Below are 19448 nucleotides of genomic sequence, written 5' to 3'. Positions count from 1 at the left end.
CAAATTTGACCATACAAACTAGAACTCTTTTTATACACAACATTCTATTTCCCAAGTACACTAAAACGATAATGGATATTATGTAGTAAGTTATTAAAATTGTACAAGATACAATAAAATATTATGATCGGTGTATTTTAAACTGCCTTATAATCTGTTGAATTTCAACAAATTGTAATTTTAAAACCAGTTTCAGTCTTAGCTAACAACATGTACGTCCCAGCGTTAACAGTTAGCACTGCATACTTAAGTCTGTCTCCTCTGTCTATTCGCGCTGTGGGTGTTCGTATCATAGCCTGAATAAACGCAATTTATTTTATTGGATAAACACATCTATCCTTTCATCTGAACAATTTCCTCTTGCCAGTTGTTGTGCTTGGTAGAAAGTAAAACCTTTCAAGTTCAATTTGAACAAAACGACGTTATTTGTGATTGTTTAACGATAGTTACAGCGAGGCGGAAGTTTATCTTTGAGGACCCCAGAAGGAACGAAAAGCAAAGCTGTGCCTACCGGAACTTGTAGTGCATTCTTCTTCTCGTCTTCCCGCCGAGTCTTCTTATGTGGACTACAAGTCCCAGCAACCATTTTCAATTAGTGGCACTTGTGGCGAGGGAGCACTTGGTTGACCGACAACAGTGCGGAGACAGATTAGTGCCAATAGTGTCTCTTTGTACTTGGTATACTTTAAGGACAGACGTCGTGGAAACAGGCCACCATTAGGTGAGCGGACAGTGAATTATTGCTTGTCCGTTATGAGAGGCTTCTGTCCACCTTAGAAACTACAGTTCCTGTGAGCCTCTACGGGATAACTAAATGAAGACGTAGGGATGCGCACGCGCAATGTGGATGCTGCGCATGCGTGGTACGTAGAGGGGTGGTATTGCGCACGCGCATCAGTACGAACCCGGGTAGGATCTTGTAATGTAAGATGGTGGCCGTAAGGCGCTGAATACCCCGTACAGAGGCAGTCCAAGCTGTGACCTGGGGCAGTGCATCCAACAGGAGCCACAATACTGACGGACAGGTGCGGGAATTCTTCACCATAGTCATGGACTGCCTATGCTCATTCTCCATTGCCTGATGTGGAGAGTAAGGTGGGAGAGTTACTAGGGAGGGGCGCGGGGGTGGAGGTACTTTAGGGAGGGGCCGATGAGGAGGGGCTCAATTGGGGACATTAGTGAAGAGGGATTATGGGCTGGCCTGGTACAACCTCTCCAGTCTTGGGCGGAGAGGGACAGTCCTGTGGGAAGGATCATAATGGCACATTTCTCTCGGGGAGGGGGTAGTGTGGAATAAAGAGGGGGTGCTCATGTGGTTTGGCAGTACAGGGGAGTAGTAGTGTCTGTGTCATCTGTAGCACTGATGTGTCCTACAAAGCAAGAAACCCCAGCTTGGAAGGCCCCTGTATAACTGTCATTCCTCTTCCTGAGCGTGACGCTACAAGCTGCACAAAGTCTTTGATTTGGGGACTCCCCTTTAATATTACATGGGGATTTATTGGTTTTACTAAACCACTCCAGGACATGTCAGATTCAGTGTTTAGAGCTGTCTAGATTGTTACAGTTAAGGTTATTTCTCCTCCCATATGTACTGGAAACGTTCGGTTGAATCGTGAGGCCCGTATATGGTATTGCGATATTGTTGAGTTTAATTGTCACCACTTACTGTAACGCAATGTTTGGAATTTCGAGTGCGCAGCAGAGTGTCGCTTCAGTGGAGTGCAGATACTTTACTGACTGACCGCTGTCGGATGCAGCAGTGTTTATAATTGTAACCATAAAGCATGCGCTTTGTTTAACATCTCTGTACACTCTGGGAGCAGAAAGAAACGCACCTTGTGATGGGAAAGTGGCAAGTGTGTTAGATTTAGCGGTTTGGTGTAAGTAGCAATGTAGAGGATAAGAACGAGGGCTCGGGCAGTGTGATTTGTGTTCCATTGAGTTTCTGAACGAAGACGCTTTCAACGACTGGAGTAAAAAAAAAAAAAAAAGTTCCATCCCACCATCACGTACAATGGGTTTAAGCACAATGATGGTATACTTCTCAAAGACCCTCATTTTTGTAAACCGTTTCCATGTTCCGTGAGACCATAGTGCCCTTGCATCCAATCTTTAGAATTGGTAATCCGTGTATATCCACTTCCGCGATGTGTCATTACCAGCTGACATATGGCATTCCCATCTACTGCTTTTCGATACTTCTTTACCCCGTGCGTTTGGCCGCCCCGCCTACTATCCCTGATCAAGCCTTGAAGCTGAAGATCGAGTGCCATTAGACCTGTCTATTTTTGGGAGGCGTATGAGTGGCTGCGCTTTATGCAGACACGCCGATCCTAGGCATAGCCCTCGGTCACTTCCTTCCATATTAGACAGGAGTAATTTTCAGCCATGCCCACAAATTGCGGAACAGGCTCAGTAACCTGGAGTTATTGCTTCCTCAGGAGCAGTGACTGGGTCACCGCTACCACGTGTAACTATTCCAGTGTAAACATTCGCCGGTCTTTTAATGTATGTTTATAACTAATGCGCTCTATTGCGCGAGTGTTTACGGGGTGCATTATTCTTCGTGTCCAATGGGCGCCGCAACGTTACGCATTTTTTTTGTTTGTTCTTTATTCTTAAATGATAAACATGCCCCGTCAAGTTCCGAAGTATGTTAGTTAGGCGTAGGTAGCTATTGGCCTCCAGTGCCAGGATTTGTATGGCACTGTATAGTGTGACGGTCTCACTTTTCTAGAGCGAGTCCCATACTTTACTTACTTTGTTGTTCTGAAAGATTCGTCAGTTCTATTTTCTGCACTCCTAACGTAAACCCCGCAATATCTACTTATCACATTATACAAAAGGGTCATGCATAGTGTAGAGAAGCGTGGTTCTCTTTCCTTGAAATACCCATTGCCCCAATCATGTTCTTGTTCTTTCGCTGGAACGCCGGCTATATCGTTGCCCAGTAAGTTTTAAAGAGGACCCATTGCATTCGGTTTTTAGACCTATTAAAGGCACTCCACGTAAAGGATGGAAACATTATTGTAATTATGTCTTAATTGCTGCCTTTTTATTTTCTTTGAATGTTAAGGTTTCAACGTATTATATATTTTTTTCTTGTCAGGGATTAATCATTTTTAGGTCTCGCAGACCTAGTGTTGCAGCGCTTTCGCTGCTCGCTCTGCAAGGCATATTGTAGTAGGGTAGGTTTTAGAAGTGGAGTTGAATCCCCGTCCATCTTTTTTTTTTTTTATTGTCTGGCATCATCGATTATGGTAAACGCTGGCTTCTGATTGAAAATGAAGCTTCTTTGTTACCGCCATGTCTCCTTTTGGGGCCTGCCATCCGGACTGGATCGTTTACTTGCTGTGTAACACAGTGGGCTTTATCTGATGGGTGAGCACTATTTTTAAAATCGACAATGGCGGCTGCAGCGCAATGAGCTCTAAATTGTATGTTTTTGATTGATTACTTGAATGAGCGGGGCGCCCGCTAGGGGCACATCGCTCACTTTATTTATTTATATTGTACATTTATGTTGAGCGCGGCGTCCACTTCAGGGACACCACAATTTTATTTTTTTTTTACTTCAAAACTGAGCGCAGCACCGCTTCATACATATGTGTTGGGATCGGGGCGGTTATGACTGTCACAGTGAGAGGGTCGGTGTGCCCGGGAACTCTACTGAACCCCTCACCATGTAATATGTTTTATGGGACAATCACTACACATTACATAGCTTGTGTCTTGTCCGGTATTAGTAGCTTTACCTGCAGCCCTTGGGCTTCACAGCGCCGGGCTATGGCCTTTAATTTCCTTGCAAAGCTGACATTCAGGGAGGCGCCGGCGAGAGAGGAAGAAGCAATGGAGCGGTCAGATCTGTGGGCATTGAGGTGAGTGTGGGGGGCACTGCTATCGCTGCCATCAGTGCTGGCTTGATGGATGCATACAGCCGAGCTTTGACCAGGATAGACCACTGATCTGTGATTGTTGTGGCCCTACTCTATTCAAAGTGACTCCTTGTTAGAATGGCGATCCCGGGGGAGCCAGAAGATGTCTGACTGACCACCCCTAGGTCCACCTCTCCGTCAAGAAGTAGCCGAGCGTTACTGAGAGGCCTCCTGGGTGAGGGTCCTCTCCTAGGATCGTACAGCAGGATAACCACAACACTACAAACGGACACCACACAAGAGGTTAAGTTCTTAGGCTTTATCAAGAATAAAGGTGGCTGGGTCTCAGTGGTATATACAGGCAGATCGAGGGACCTGTAGAGTCTCGTAAAAGGGACAGGGTAGCGGGACAGTCTCGGTATGGGGGCAGGAAGGGATACCCTGCACGCAGCTCTCAATCCTCGAGCCGGGGGTTCCGAGAGGTCGAGCCGCGTCAGCGCCAGCAGGCTCTCAAGATGGTTCGGCAAAGGTGGGCCGCGGCAGCGCCAGCAGGCTCTCAAGAGGGTTCGGCAAAGGTGGGCCGCGGCAGCGCCAGCAGGCTCTCAAGAGGGTTCGGCAAGAGGTGGGCCGCGGCAGCGCCAGCAGGCTCCCAAGATGGTTCGGCAAAAGGTGGGCCGCGGCAGCGCCAGCAGGCTCTCAAGATGGTTCGGCAAAAGGTGGGCCACGGCAGCGCCAGCAGGCTCTCAAGATGGTTTGGCAAAGGTGGGCCGCGGCAGCGCCAGCATGCTCTCAAGAGGGTTCGGCAAAGGTGGGCCGCGGCAGCGCCAGCAGGCTCTCAAGATGGTTCGGCAAGAGGTGGGCCGCGGCAGCGCCAGCAGGCTCCCAAGATGGTTCGGCAAAAGGTGGGCCGCGGCAGCGCCAGCAGGCTCTCAAGATGGTTCGGCAAAAGGTGGGCCGCGGCAGCGCCAGCAGACTCTCAAGATGTTTCGGCAAAGGTGGGCCGCGGCAGCGCCAGCAGGCTCTCAAGATGGTTCGGCAAAGGTGGGCCGCGGCAGCGCCAGCAGGCTCTCAGGGTCTCGTCAGGTTACAGGTAATGAGTCTTCTGGTGTCGGCCGTGACAGCGTCAGTAGGGCTTTCCAGTCCAGGATACAACTGCCGTCCTACTCCGGGGCTGGCCCAGATATAGGACTGGCGTCCTTTGATGTCCGGACCCTCGCGCCTGGGGGTCAGAGGGGCCGGGAAGATGGTGTCCAGACACCCAGCAGGGGGGTGGAGCCAGCATCCAGGGATGCCGGGGGTGATCGATACCAGGCGTCCGGGGACGGTTGGAGGGCCATCGAAACTCCCCTCCTCCGGGATTTGTCGAGTGGCCACTGGACCACCTGGGTAGATCTTGGCGCCTCGATGTCTGGGCTTCGCTGGGGCCGGGGCCGGAGCCACGTGGTTGTGACGTGGTGGGCCCAAGATGGAGTCGGGCGCGGCCTCGTGCGTAGGTCGTGAGGGGCCCACGATGGGGCCAGGCCGTTAGGGGGGGTCCGGGATGGTGACCGGACCAGCAATGTTGGGGCGTGCAGTGTCGGGCAAAAGGGGTGCTGGGTGGAGGGCCGATGTCGGCCTGGGCCCTCCATGCGGGAGGGGTAGGACCACGCCATGAGGCCGGGTCCAACACTCCTTTTGACCTTTTGGCCGTTTTCCAGTTTAGTATATTTCCGAGCCACAGTGTTCCCATAACAGCTTCTGTAAGACTAGTCCTGTCCAACAAAAAATATGGATCAGCGGCCCTCACATAGCAATTTTATTTTTTCTAACCCTCCCCCTGACGTCCAGGTGCCTCCAAAGCAGCAAGCGAAGTGAGTCTCTGGGACACACGTTCGTATGCACCATATTCCAAGGTGCGAGTGTAAGTACCAAGCGCAACGCTTGCATTTCCCTAGGCGATTCAAACCCATGGCTGATTTTAGGAACCCTTCCTTGTCGTCCCCACTTGCTTGCCTGCAGCCCTATTAATGTCCTCACATAATAATGTAAATAATCTACAGCATATTTACAGGTAACAAGCATCCCTGGGCCCAGTAGATTGGTCTTGTAACGCAAGTGTAAATATGGCAATAAGTGTACAAGTGGAATATTTTCTACTTCCAAGAAAGTGATCGAATTCCTTAGGACAACTGCCTCTGAAGTATTAACTGGTTATTTTACTGTCAATACCTTTCCTGTCCAGACTCCTTGTTATTTTTGGGACTACTTGGTTTTTTAGGTCTCGCCTGTCGATGCGCATGCGCATCGAGCTTGCGAGACTATTGGGGCTTAAACAGTCTTTAACCAACTTGCAAGGAATCGTGGCGATTCCTTGCAGTGCCCGTGAAATTCAAGCTTAATGCGCATTGAGCTTAAAAGCGCGTGCACATGCCCCCAGCCGCCTGCTTGCATGTATTTTCCCTCAGCCGCACTCCTCCCACACCCCCGCTCCGCCCCCTCCCCTGCCTGCCGTGTCGCGTTTCTTCAGTTCCCTTAGCCGCACTCCAGGCCCCTGCTGCTTTCACACCCTCATGCCGCTCTCCCCGCTCCGCCCCCTCCCCTCCCCGCCGTGTCGCATTTCTCCTCCCCCTCTCCCCACAGCAATGCCCTCCGTCTTGTTTTACCGTCCCTTTCTCTCTTTGCCTCGCAGCGTCTTTTTTTTTTTGCTTCTGATGCCCGTATGTTTCTTTACAGTATCTCAAGCATGCCAAAAGTTCTTTTGATTTAAACATAAAAAACGACCATGTCTAGAACTTAAAGAGCAAGAGATTAGTGCCTTTCGTTTTTAAACTCTGATTTCCTCAAACAAACATGAGCCCGCGTCCCTTTCTCTCTTTGCCTCGCAGCGTCTTTTTTTTGCTTCTGATGCCCGTATTTTTGTGCAGGCAACCGAGGGGTTCATTCATGGCTGGCCGGTGGCCGGCCGTACTTTCAGTTTCCTGCTTCTCCAGCTCCTTCCTCTCTGCTGGAAACAGACAAAAGGCGCCAGTGGTGCACAACATAGACGGAGCCATCCGTCTTAATGATTGCTTTGGAATTCCATGTGTTAACAGTAAACAGACCAGAGGCGCCAGGAGAGCACAAGCCACACAGAGTTGCACCCCCACCTCCCCCTCTCGCCTTAGTCAAACGAGGTGTTTGTAACCAAGGCTGCGTCTTCTTTGGTGCGTTTATAATGTACATGGGATGTTTGGGTTCATGCTGGGTAGAGCTGCAGCCATTGACTCTCCCCCAGCCCTACCCTCCTTTGGCTTCTATAACGCACTGTTGTAGTACTGTTAAGGTGGGCTAAAATACAGGCACTTTCTTCTAAACTTAACATATGTTTGTCGTAATCTCTTTGTTTTAAAGTGCAAACAATGTTTTAAAATGCTGCCGCTGTTAGTTACACGAGGTGTTTGTAACCGAGGACGCTTCTCCACATGATCGCCTGCCTCTCGCACACATGTGAGTGCGTTTCAACTATGTTTTATTAGTACCGTGCTGTGTGTTGGCTTTTTCATATGTTGTCATGGGTCTATATTTTTATAATAATGGCAGCGCTATAGGCAACGCCACCTGCAGATAATTACCCGGACGTCTGCTGAGGCAATCAGCAGCGCTCGAAGAATAACACGGGGGTCCATAGCAGTGCCACGCGACCGGTCCGGCGCGCTCTCCTCCCTGCTACCGGGGGCCAAGACAGGCAGGGATATCCTTAAATTGCACAGCCAACGAAACTCCAGGGCAAATGTGGTAAGGGGATAAACAAGGGCACGGCGAAAACATGGCAACAGTCACCGCATGCAAAACTCGATTGCTGTTTAATTTCCTACCCCACCACCATACACGCATACAACCACTCACGCATACAACCACTCACGCATACAACCACTCACACATACAACCACTCACACATACAACCACTCACACATACAACCACTCACACATACAACCACTCACACATACAACCACTCACACATACAACCACTCACACATACAACCACTCACACATACAACCACTCACACATACAACCACTCACACATACAACCACTCACACATACAACCACTCACACATACAACCACTCACACATACAACCACTCACACATACAACCACTCACACATACAACCACTCACACATACAACCACTCACACATACAACCACTCACACATACAACCACTCACACATACAACCACTCACACATACAACCACTCACACATACAACCACTCACACATACAACCACTCACACATACAACCACTCACACATACAACCACTCACACATACAACCACTCACACATACAACCACTCACACATACAACCACTCACACATACAACCACTCACACATACAACCACTCACACATACAACCACTCACACATACAACCACTCACACATACAACCACTCACACATACAACCACTCACACATACAACCACTCACACATACAACCACTCACACATACAACCACTCACACATACAACCACTCACACATACAACCACTCACACATACAACCACTCACACATACAACCACTCACACATACAACCACTCACACATACAACCACTCACACATACAACCACTCACACATACAACCACTCACACATACAACCACTCACACATACAACCACTCACACATACAACCACTCACACATACAACCACTCACACATACAACCACTCACACATACAACCACTCACACATACAACCACTCACACATACAACCACTCACACATACAACCACTCACACATACAACCACTCACACATACAACCACTCACACATACAACCACTCACACATACAACCACTCACACATACAACCACTCACACATACAACCACTCACACATACAACCACTCACACATACAACCACTCACACATACAACCACTCACACATACAACCACTCACACATACAACCACTCACACATACAACCACTCACACATACAACCACTCACACATACAACCACTCACACATACAACCACTCACACATACAACCACTCACACATACAACCACTCACACATACAACCACTCACACATACAACCACTCACACATACAACCACTCACACATACAACCACTCACACATACAACCACTCACACATACAACCACTCACACATACAACCACTCACACATACAACCACTCACACATACAACCACTCACACATACAACCACTCACACATACAACCACTCACACTACAACCACTCACACTACAACCACTCACACATACAACCACTCACACATACAACCACTCACACATACAACCACTCACACATACAACCACTCAAACAACTACACACACAACCGCACACACAAACACACACATCTGTCGCACACGCAACGCCACTCACCCCCGCAACGCCACTCACCCCCGCAACGCCACTCATCCACGCAACGCCACTCATCCATTTGAAAAACGAAAAATGTCAAACTCTTCTATTGCGAGACCTATTGCATTTTCAATGCTTGTTTTTTTTTACACATTTGGCACATTTGGTCTTATTTTGCTCCGTAGTTTGCCCTCCATGTGGAACAAAAGTGCATGAGTTATACAATTAAATGTAAATATTTTGTTGTCCGATCCAAGAGGCTAATTTCCCTAATGAATTGTTTACAATGAGTCGCTGAAGTAAACACATGGGAAAATAGATAGAAATGTGTGGCAGAGGGCAATGGGCATCGCCTCGCATCTTTATTCATTTCAAAATGGCGACGCTTTGACTTTGTGTGCCTTTTATTATTTAAAACGGAGTTGCTTTCACAAAGTATTTACTTTTCTTTATTTCACACTGGCAAACCCATTGATTTGCTTTTCCGAAACTGCTGGGCCAGCAGCTGGTCGTTCTCCAGTACCCAGATCACCCCCACCCTCCCTTCCACCCCGCTGTTCATTTGCTCTCCTGTCCAAGCCTTTCATCTCCCCACCATGAACCACTTCCCTTCCTGCTGTCTCTCGAGCGCCGACCACTTGATTTGCAGCCTCAAAATAGCTTTAACTTAACCGCAGGCAATGAACTCCGCTCTCGGAGGTTGCAGAGATTTGGTAGCTACGCATTTAATTGAAAACACGGAATTCATGCAATAATCACAAAAGTGAACCAATTCACAAAATACCAGGCAATAACAGATGTGATTTTTTTGGGGTAACCCCGAACCTAGGTGGAGGACCAAGCAGGTGCCTTGAACACCAAGAGCATATCATGCTCAATGATTCGGCAGTGGTCCCATCCTCCTAGGACCACTCCAAGCAAAGTTATGGGCAAAAATACAATGCCAACCAAAGACTCAGCAAAGCATTAAGGGGCGCGATTCTAAACTTTAGTGAATATTATAGTATTAGCTCTCAGCTGAGCCGAGAGCTTACCCCTTGAGGAAGTTTTGATATTGGATACTATAATATTCACTGCCCTCTAGAATATCGTCCCATTGTGCTTTGCAGGGCCTTTGTTTGGGGTTGTATTTTTGCCCATAACTGTGCTTGGGGTGGTTCTAGGAGGATGGGACCACCATCAATCATTCAGCATGATGTGCTCTTTGTGTGCAAGGCATCTACTTTGTTCTTTTCCTAGGTAAGTGAGGACACCAAAAACATCACCTCTCTCACTGCTTACTGCATTTTCATTTTTACTTTTGTGAGATGAGTAAAGGTATTTTAGCATGTATTGATACTTGTTGTTTAATCAAGGGTATGTGAGGTTTCTGTTTTATTAATTGGGGTGAGACGGAACGGAGTTGTGGAGCGGATTTCACTGAGCTTTTGATCAATTCTGCAGAATTCCGCGTAGTGGTACTACGCCCACCCTTACTTTAACTCTAATTTACTGTAAAAAAAAAAAAGCGCCACTGCAAACAAAACGTATGTAAAAACATTACCGCTTCTTCATTGCGGTCTCTCCTCTCTTACTGTCACACTGTCACTCCTTTCACATCCTCACACTGTACGTCCTCTTTACCAGAGGCTCTCAGTTTCTTAGTGGACTCCTCCTTTCACCTCAGCATTTGTTTTCTAATGGCACTACCCTCCGGTACTTCATGGGCTATCTCTCCCCTCGTATTTCTGTCCCTCCTTTCACCAGAGGCTCTCGGTTTCTCAGCCACTCCCTCTTTTCATCCCAACCTTTTATCCTCCTCATCTCATCAATTCAGTCTCTCTATACGGCTCTCCCACCAGTACTTCATAGCAGTCTCTTCGCTCTACTTGTCACACTGTCACTCCATTATGCTCTCTCTTTTTATAGCCCATCAACTCATTCTCCAGCGTCGCAAACTCATACCAATAGCACTGTGCAAACACTTTTATTCTACTGCAAATAAAGCACAAGTAAACAATATTGTCATTTTCAATATCAATAGTTCCAGCTTTAACAACTGCGAGACCTATTGCATTGTAAATGCTTGTTTAAACTGTATTTTTGATCAACTACTACCTACGTGCATGTATCATAACAGACAAACAGCTGAACACAGATCCGTGTTTATCTTTCAGTCATTTGAGCTTAACTTGTGACATTTTTTAATGTTTTCCCCTCTAACACTTGTCTTGTATTATTAACGGGGTTACCTTCAATTGAATGGTTAGCGTTTGTTCTTAAAAGATTCTTTTTCTTAAGTAATTATAATAGACCAATGCTTGTGCTTGTTACTGATGAACTAGAGTGGTTAATTTGTTTTTGTGTTCCCTACTACTCTGCAGTTAAATGTTTATTATTACTTACAAGTTGTTTGTATAAGAGACATGGACCTGTACGCGTAAGCCCAACCCTGCACTTATTGAGTATCGTTCTTTGTCAGTGTTGGACACGTTGATACTCCTGAAAGGAAAATGATGGGTGAATACATTTTATGAATAGAAATAGACACATTTCTTACTTGGAATAACTCTAATTGGGTCACATGGGTGTGTCTGTTTAGCTGTAGTGTGTTACCCCGGCGTGCTCCCACCCATGACTTGCTTTGGCCCATAACAAAATAGGTGTATTCGTAGAGCGCATTTAGACTCCAGCAGGGTGTGCTGCAGCAGTGGACAACAAACTATGTTTATTGATATTCAATACAATAGTACTTGTTTTATTGACTGCAGAAGAATAGAAGGTTGATTACTGTAGTGGATTACTTAGTCTACTAACTCGTCAAACCTGGTCTTGCCCAATAGGTAAAGATGAGCACAAATTTCTAGATAGTGTCCCCTCTGACAGGAAACAAAAGGAACTCTGGACCTAGTTTGGTCTTGCTGACATGCCTTAGTGAGCTGCAGCTGTAGAGCACATAGTTTTCCTCTTCCAACCAAACTAAACAGCAAAGGATAATTAAGGCCGCACAGCCCAGAATGTCACTCAAATGTATAATTTGCAAAAGTAGTGTCAGAAAAGACTGTTGCCCACCTCTAAAGTCCGCTGCTTACAGACCATGCAATAATACAAGAAATACAACAACAGAGAGGCAACACACCATTTCAATTCAACCAGCAAAAACACTAGATTGCTTGGTAACCACTGTCCCACTCGAACTTAATAGTCTGCTTTTAGGAGATCCAGCTGGACGGGTGCCTTCTTACTGAATCACGGGTACCGAAATCCAAGCCGAACACCGCTCACACCAACAATATTTTACAACTCCCATTTGTGGGGGAGTACGTAGTGTCCACCCAAGTTCTCACATAACTTAACTGATACACAATGTCTCTTTAGACGTCTTCCTTACACCATTTGATTGTAGCGTGTCAGATCTACTACAGATCTCCTAAAAGTAGACTACTCATTTCGAGTAGGACAGTGGTTACCAAGCAACTATTTACACCTCAAATAAGTACCAGTTCGTGGTGTTGTGATAGCCCTGATGAAGCCCTGTTTAGGGAGAAATGCGATGGCTGCTTGTTTGTCTGGTTCAAGCAAATAAAGAAGTATTTGAAACTTCACTCGAAGACTCAAGATCTAGTGTTCTTGCTGGTTGAATTGAAATTGTGTGTTGCATCTCTGTGTTTCTAGCACGTAGTTTTCCCATTATTTTTAGAGCCTTGATTATTTGTACCATATTTCTACAACAGTCTCGCCTTCTGTTGAAGTATTATGTGAGCAACAAGGACCCCCTGGTACAGATATGTATCCTGGGACAGGGTAAATAATGTATGTAAACTAACACTCCCAGGCATAAATTACAACAATAACGCAATAGAGTGAACAAACAAAACTACTAGAGTATCAAAAAATATACATTTTTAATTCAAAGTAAGATACAATTATTAGTGATCAATACATTAATAAAAATTAATAAAAAATACTAGACTAATATACAAAAAATTTCACAAAAGCAATCAATTTAAAAGTCAAATTAAGAAATCAAGGAGGTTAGGTGGTATCCGGTCGACGCGTTTCAACATAAAAATGTCTTCATCAGGACATTGACCATCCAATTTCTGTAACAAAGGTAACCACAGAAATACAAAGATGTTACTCTAGTAGTTGTATGTTACATATTTCTATCCGTTATACACATGTTTGTTATACTTGATGTACCGCTCATAATATTTAAAGAACATATAGAAAACATATAGAAAACACCTACGTATATCTTAGTCATTTAGTGCATTCATGTCAATGTCCAAAGTTCATATTTATAATAGAAAAAACTTCATAATTATTACTGTTGTTTAAAAGGCTTCATATGATAGTAGGTAATTCTCGCTCCCTTCGGATGCAGATGATCACAGCGTAAGGAAATAGCTAGATATCTATTCTCCATTTTATACATTGCACGTAATGCACATAAACCAAAACATTATTTTCTTTCGTACATGTTTTTTATATAGCCCGACACAGTTCTCAATTACAATGAATTCAGAAAGGATAAGAAGATAAAGAAAGAAGAGAATGAGAATAGGATAATAGGAGAGAATTAGCCGCCACAATGGAACCATTTAAGCCTGGCCTAACCATGAATTGTATCTAATATCTCAGTTAGGGTGCTCTATCTGGGGATATTTATGGCACTCACATTGTGCACTTAACTTAAATGAAAGGATCATATATATCTTGGTATCTTACCTAAAATCAGAACCATGAACTCTGTGTGCAGATCCTCTGTGTTTCTAGCTGAGCGTCTTATCCACAGAGTCCCGGAGTACTTTATATCGGTTATGTTTCACAACTTTAAAAAGATTTGTATTCAATAAAATCCTAATGTTAGGATGAAAAAAGGGGGGGTTGGGGGTAGGGGGAACTTGTTAACATAAAAATAGATAGATTACCCTATTCATCTCAGCAGCGTGCTGAGCTGTCAGTTCTAAATACAACTCACCAAGCTCTAAAATAAGCCGATCATATCCGGTCGCTGTCTACTCCATGAAACCAGCGATAAGTTATGATGTTCTTCAGTTATATTTATACGTTCCTATGAGATAATAGGGAGCAATCTGTCAGTCCCTAAGCAAGACACACGTTATCACAAGTGCACTCAAGCATACTTGACTTAAAAAGTCTTTTAAATGCATTTCGTCATGCCCCTAATTTCGTTACATCGTATTATGCCTCAAATCTCTTACCTAGTTATTTCCTTTTTCAGTGCTCATTTATTATTCGCATTATTTCCAAATGTGTGCGTTTTTTCTCCCCCTTCCGTCTTGGTCTTATCTTACGGCTCGAGGTGATTCTTCCTATAGTATATTTCTTATTTATTATAGCAAGCACTCGCCACTCCTAAAAAAATACAAGCGGAGGGTCTCAGTATTCGTGGGAATCAAGTGAGCGCAGGTTTAGACTACTCCTAACGCATGCTTACCTGCAGTATATCAAATGAAAAGAAATGATGTCCAGTCCTGCCAGCTAGTCAGGAATACAACGGAGGGCAAACCCCAGTCGGTAAGACGCATGCGCCTGTCTGCCTTCTGCCGGTCTCTAAAGTACGGCGGTGGGGGAATTTTTCTTAAAAATACATTCGCTACCCTGAAATTATAAACGGAAAGTCTTAACGTCTGTGAAATAGTAAAACGAATTCTACAAACATCTCAACAACTAACTATTCCGCGCCTATGCTTACCTGTAGGTTTCACGGTGAAGCAACGAGTGGTGTAGGGTCCTGCCGGTCGGTCAGGAATGCGAGTAACAGCCGCCCTGGTAGGTCGATAGGGCCTTCTTATATAACGCAGCGTGTCATTGGTTCTCAAAACCCTAGATACTCTTAAAGGGGAAAGAACCACGGAAGGTTCTGAAAACTTTATTGACATCCTTAAGGGGGAAGGTCACAATTACTGAAGCATGAATAGACAGTAATTTAAAGACATTAATGGACTCTCTGTTACGGGAAATTCCGTGGCATTTATCATAAAATAGCATTCTGCCAAGGTAAATCATTATTGAGGCCATGGCTGAATGTTTTAAGAGAAAAAATCCAAAAAACCTCACGCTTTTTTCTTATTTTCTCTCCTCCTTTCGTATCAGGTATCCTAATCTTCTCCAAAATGCGCCACCGTATGTCTGATGGAGCATGTTTGAATTCAAGAAAATGTGAGACAAGGGGGGCAGTCTGTTTCCGAGTATTTATTGCTGACCTATGTTCAGTAAGTCGAGTTTTAATCTTTCTGGAGGTCTCGCCCACATATCCTAGGCTGCAAGGGCATACAAGTAGATAAACTACATTGCTGGTATTGCACGTCCACAGGTCGTTGGCCATCATATTATAACCGTTTAGGTGAAAGTTCTGCCCTGGTATGATGCCCTCGCAGGATTGGCAAGAGCCACATCTAGAAGTGCCCTTGATAGGATTGGCGCCTTGTATTGATTTTTGGACAAAAGGGGGTCTATCGAGAATACCAGAGTATCTCGATCTTACCACCAGATCTTTTAAATTCTTATTTCTCCGGTGAGCATACATCGGTTTCTTGAGCTTGGGTGCAGATGGCTCAAGATTTAGTAAATGCCAATTGGCGTTCACTATCTGTCTGATGGTTGCATTTAGTGTGGAATGTCGTGTAACACACACTAATTTTGGTTCCTCGACTGCGCCTTTTGGTTTAAAAAGGGCTTCCCGATCATAGTATCTTGCCCTCTTGTAGGCCTCTCGTACTAGTCGGCGAGGGTAACCTCTGTCCAGAAATTTTTGCTTCATTTTTTCCGATTGTTTATCATAGTCCTTGATATCCGTGCAATTTCGTCTCACCCTTAAGAACTGGGAGAAAGGAATCCCATCCTTCTGGCTCCTAGGGTGATAGCTCGAAAAATGGAGCAAAGTGTTCCGCGATGTAGGCTTTGTATATAGATCCACCTCCAGGACACTATTCCTGTTCTGGATATATATGTCCAAAAATTCAACCATAGTGGTATCCACATGGGCAGTGAAACGAAGATTTTCGTCTGCCAAGTTAAGCCACTCCAAGAATTCTCCCAGGGTCTGTTCCCCATTGGTCCAGACGAAAAAGATATCGTCAATATATCTAGACCAATGGGAAACAGACTCATGGAAGGGGGCTATTTCGTTGTATATGTTGCGTGACTCAAACAGGGCCATGTATATATTCGCTATCGAAGGGGCCATGGCCGCCCCCATGCTTACGCCCTTAATTTGTTGGTACATTCGGTCTCCAAATTGGAAGACATTTTCCTTCAAAACTACTGATAGACAGTCATAGACAAACTGCTTGTCACAGGGAATTTTGTGGAGATCTATGAACCACATGGTAGCATCCAGTGCTCCTTTTTGTGGGATGTTACTATATAATGCCTCCACATCAAGTGTGACCAATAGGTCCCTGTTTTCGTTAAAGGCAAGACTCTCAACCTTCGCAATCATTTCTCCCGTGTCCTTAATATACGACGGGGAGAGAGCAACATAGGGTCTTAATATGTTGTCTATATATTTACAAAGTGCTTCCGTCGGAGTACCAATTGTGGAGACTATTGGTCTGTAGGGTGGATTGTTTTGGTCTTTATGCATTTTGGGCAGACCATAAATGCATGCAATTTTACCTTGTGACTTGTTCAGGAATTCATATTCTTTCTTGTTTATTATTTTGTCTTCCAAGGCTCTCTTTGTTATGTGTTGAATCCTTCTCACTACCCTGTCAACGGGATTAGTTGTAACTTCTCTATAAAACAGAGGGTCGTTCAACATACTTAACATGTTCTCCTCATATGCAGTGGAGTCAATGAGGACAATACCTCCTCCTTTGTCACTTCCTTTAATCGTGAGTGATTTATTGTTCCTTAATTTAACCAGGGAATCATGCTCATCTTTCGAGATATTGTATTTTGGTTTGGGAACAAATTTAAGTGCTGCTTCTAATTTGGTTAGAACGACCTTTTCGAACATAGACACCTCCGGGCCCAGTTGGTCCAGTGATGGTGTAAAAGTAGAAGGTAGCGCCACAATGTTATTTGTGGTGTTATCATGTTCCATATCTATACTAGCCATAAAGAACTTTTTTAATCTTATTCTTCTGAAGAACGAATGCATATCTTGATATAGTTCAAAAAGGTCAACGTTCGCATGAGGGACAAAAGTGAGGCCCTTCGAAAGCAAAGACATATCGGATGATGATGATTCTGTTGAAGACACATTACTGCTGCGATCTAATCCAGAGTGATCTATATGGGAAACTCTTCAGATAATAGAAATTCAACTGTTCTTAAACATTTCAGGATACAAACTGAATCAAGTAAAATACAAAAATTCTGCCTTTCAGTAGACCTTGTTTTCCCAGCACATCGGTTTGAGCTGGAACACGTTTTTGAAATAGTTGGGTATTTGGTTCAGTATACATTGCCACAAACCATGTATCCTTAGCCTAAAGCTTCCCGTATTCCCCCTGCAGATCCAGCAAAATTCTACTGATACAAATATACACAATTAATGAAATTCTTATGTGCAAGCAATACACCCCGCCTTTCAAGTCTAAAATTATAATATACAAAAAGATAAATAGGGTTTATTTCCCAACATTAAAAAACAAAGGCAGCTCTTTTAGTTTATAATAAGCACTAACCCTTGTGCAAGACAACAATCCAAGAATGCTCTAATCAAGCCTCTCCGTTCCTTCCAACACATCTCACACGACGAATTTATGGACCTGGTCAAAGCAAGTAGGCCTGCCGGCAACCCTTCTGACCCCTGTCCGCCACAAACTTTCAAGACAATTCTTTTAACAACCTCTGCTGCCACTCCAGTAAGAAGAATCGTCAACGATACCTTAACTACTGGAATATTTCCAGAAGAACTCAAAAAGTCATACATTCGCCCTTTACTGAAGAAAACAAACTTGGACCCGCTGAACCCTGACAACTACAGACCCATTACAAATGGACCGTTCCTGGGCAAACTGATAGAAAGAGCAGCGTTCGCCCAGATGTCACAATTCATTGAAGAGAATGACACACTTTCAGACTTCCAGACAGGATTCCGTCCGGGAAGAGGCACTGAATCTGCCCTCCTTGCCATCTGGGATGACCTAAAGAATACAGTTGACTGCAACGGGGCTGCTACGCTACTCCTCTTGGACCTCTCAGCTGCCTTTGACACGGTTGACCATGACACTCTGAAACAAAGACTCTATGAAGCTGGAATGGAGGGAACTGCTTTAGACTGGATAGCGTCCTACCTTCGAAACAGAACTAATGTCATCCATACCCCACCTTTCTCGTCCAAACCATACTCCACAAAACCAGGGGACCCTCAAGGTTCTATCATCTTGTCCATGCTTTTCAACATACCAGTACTGATCAATAAATTTCACCTCACGTGCTATAACTATGCAGATGACATGCAAATACTCCTTCAACTGGAATGCCCCAAAGACATTGGAAAATCACCAATTTTCAGCTGTCTCAGAGCCGTGGATTAGTGGATGACCTGGAGCCATCTCAAATTGAATGCTTCAAAAACTGAAATATAAATGACGGTGCATCCCTATGGATATAGGGAATGTCCCCTAGGCAACAGGTATATGGTCCTTTCTAAAAAAGGTTTCTTCAAGTTTGTCAATAAAGCTTAGTGTGAACACACTCCTTGGTATTCAAAATGCGTTTTTATTTAAACGGTTACGTCGCAGTTATGTTGAATAACATCCTTTCAATTCCTTAGTATATCTTCATCCCAGAGTGCATTGTATATAATGTAACAATTATTTATACATCCCAATGCATTTCGGCAAACAATGTCTTCATCTGGGGGTTCTCTGAAAAAAATTATATGGTGTAATCAAGAACTGTTTATGAACATAAAGAAGTCACAAAGGTTGTAGCTTCTTTAACATCCAAAGTGATTGTGCTCCAAAAGAAATATAATGATAATGATGGTGGTGAAACGTTAGTTGTGAAAAATTGGTTGTAAAAAACGGTGGTGCTGTCTTCGTGAAGGTTAAGTGTTTAGAAATATAAAGGTGAACGAACCTAATGTTGCAGGATCAAATACTACTGGTCAACGTTAGCATAGTTATTATTACTGAATCGTTAACCTCAGTAAGTGGTGCATAGTAACTGCGCTATTTATACATCGGGGATTCAGCGTGAGATGGCAACTACTGCTGTTAAGTTATTAGCTATAGCGGGTAGTGTTTTCTGGCATGCAAATGCGCGCTCGAAACGTTAAAA

General features: G+C 44.5%; 1 protein-coding gene across 9 annotated transcripts in view; it reads left to right on the top strand.

Annotated features, from left to right (window-relative positions):
* The first annotated feature begins 869 nt into the window (after positions 1 to 869).
* The window catches only part of CNOT4 (CCR4-NOT transcription complex subunit 4), a 681024-nt gene continuing 662445 nt past the window's right edge, over positions 870 to 19448 (top strand). For 3 of the 9 annotated variants that reach the window (XM_078671728.1, XM_078671694.1, XM_078671749.1), the window contains exon 1: positions 870 to 1025. Coding sequence is in view for 3 of the 9 variants with exons in the window: in XM_078671721.1 (XP_078527847.1) it covers positions 1061 to 1095 (35 nt within the window). In the remaining 6 variants the exon portion in view is untranslated. Of the gene's footprint in view, positions 1096 to 19448 lie in introns of all 9 variants that reach the window. The other 6 variants (XM_078671721.1, XM_078671686.1, XM_078671703.1 and 3 more) reach the window with 5 other exon arrangements.

Source organism: Lissotriton helveticus, chromosome 1_1, assembly GCF_964261635.1.
Source record: "Lissotriton helveticus chromosome 1_1, aLisHel1.1, whole genome shotgun sequence".
NCBI lineage: Eukaryota > Metazoa > Chordata > Amphibia > Caudata > Salamandridae > Lissotriton > Lissotriton helveticus.
The sequence above is the reverse complement of the archived record's forward strand: the minus strand, read 5'-3'. Positions and strand labels throughout refer to the sequence as shown.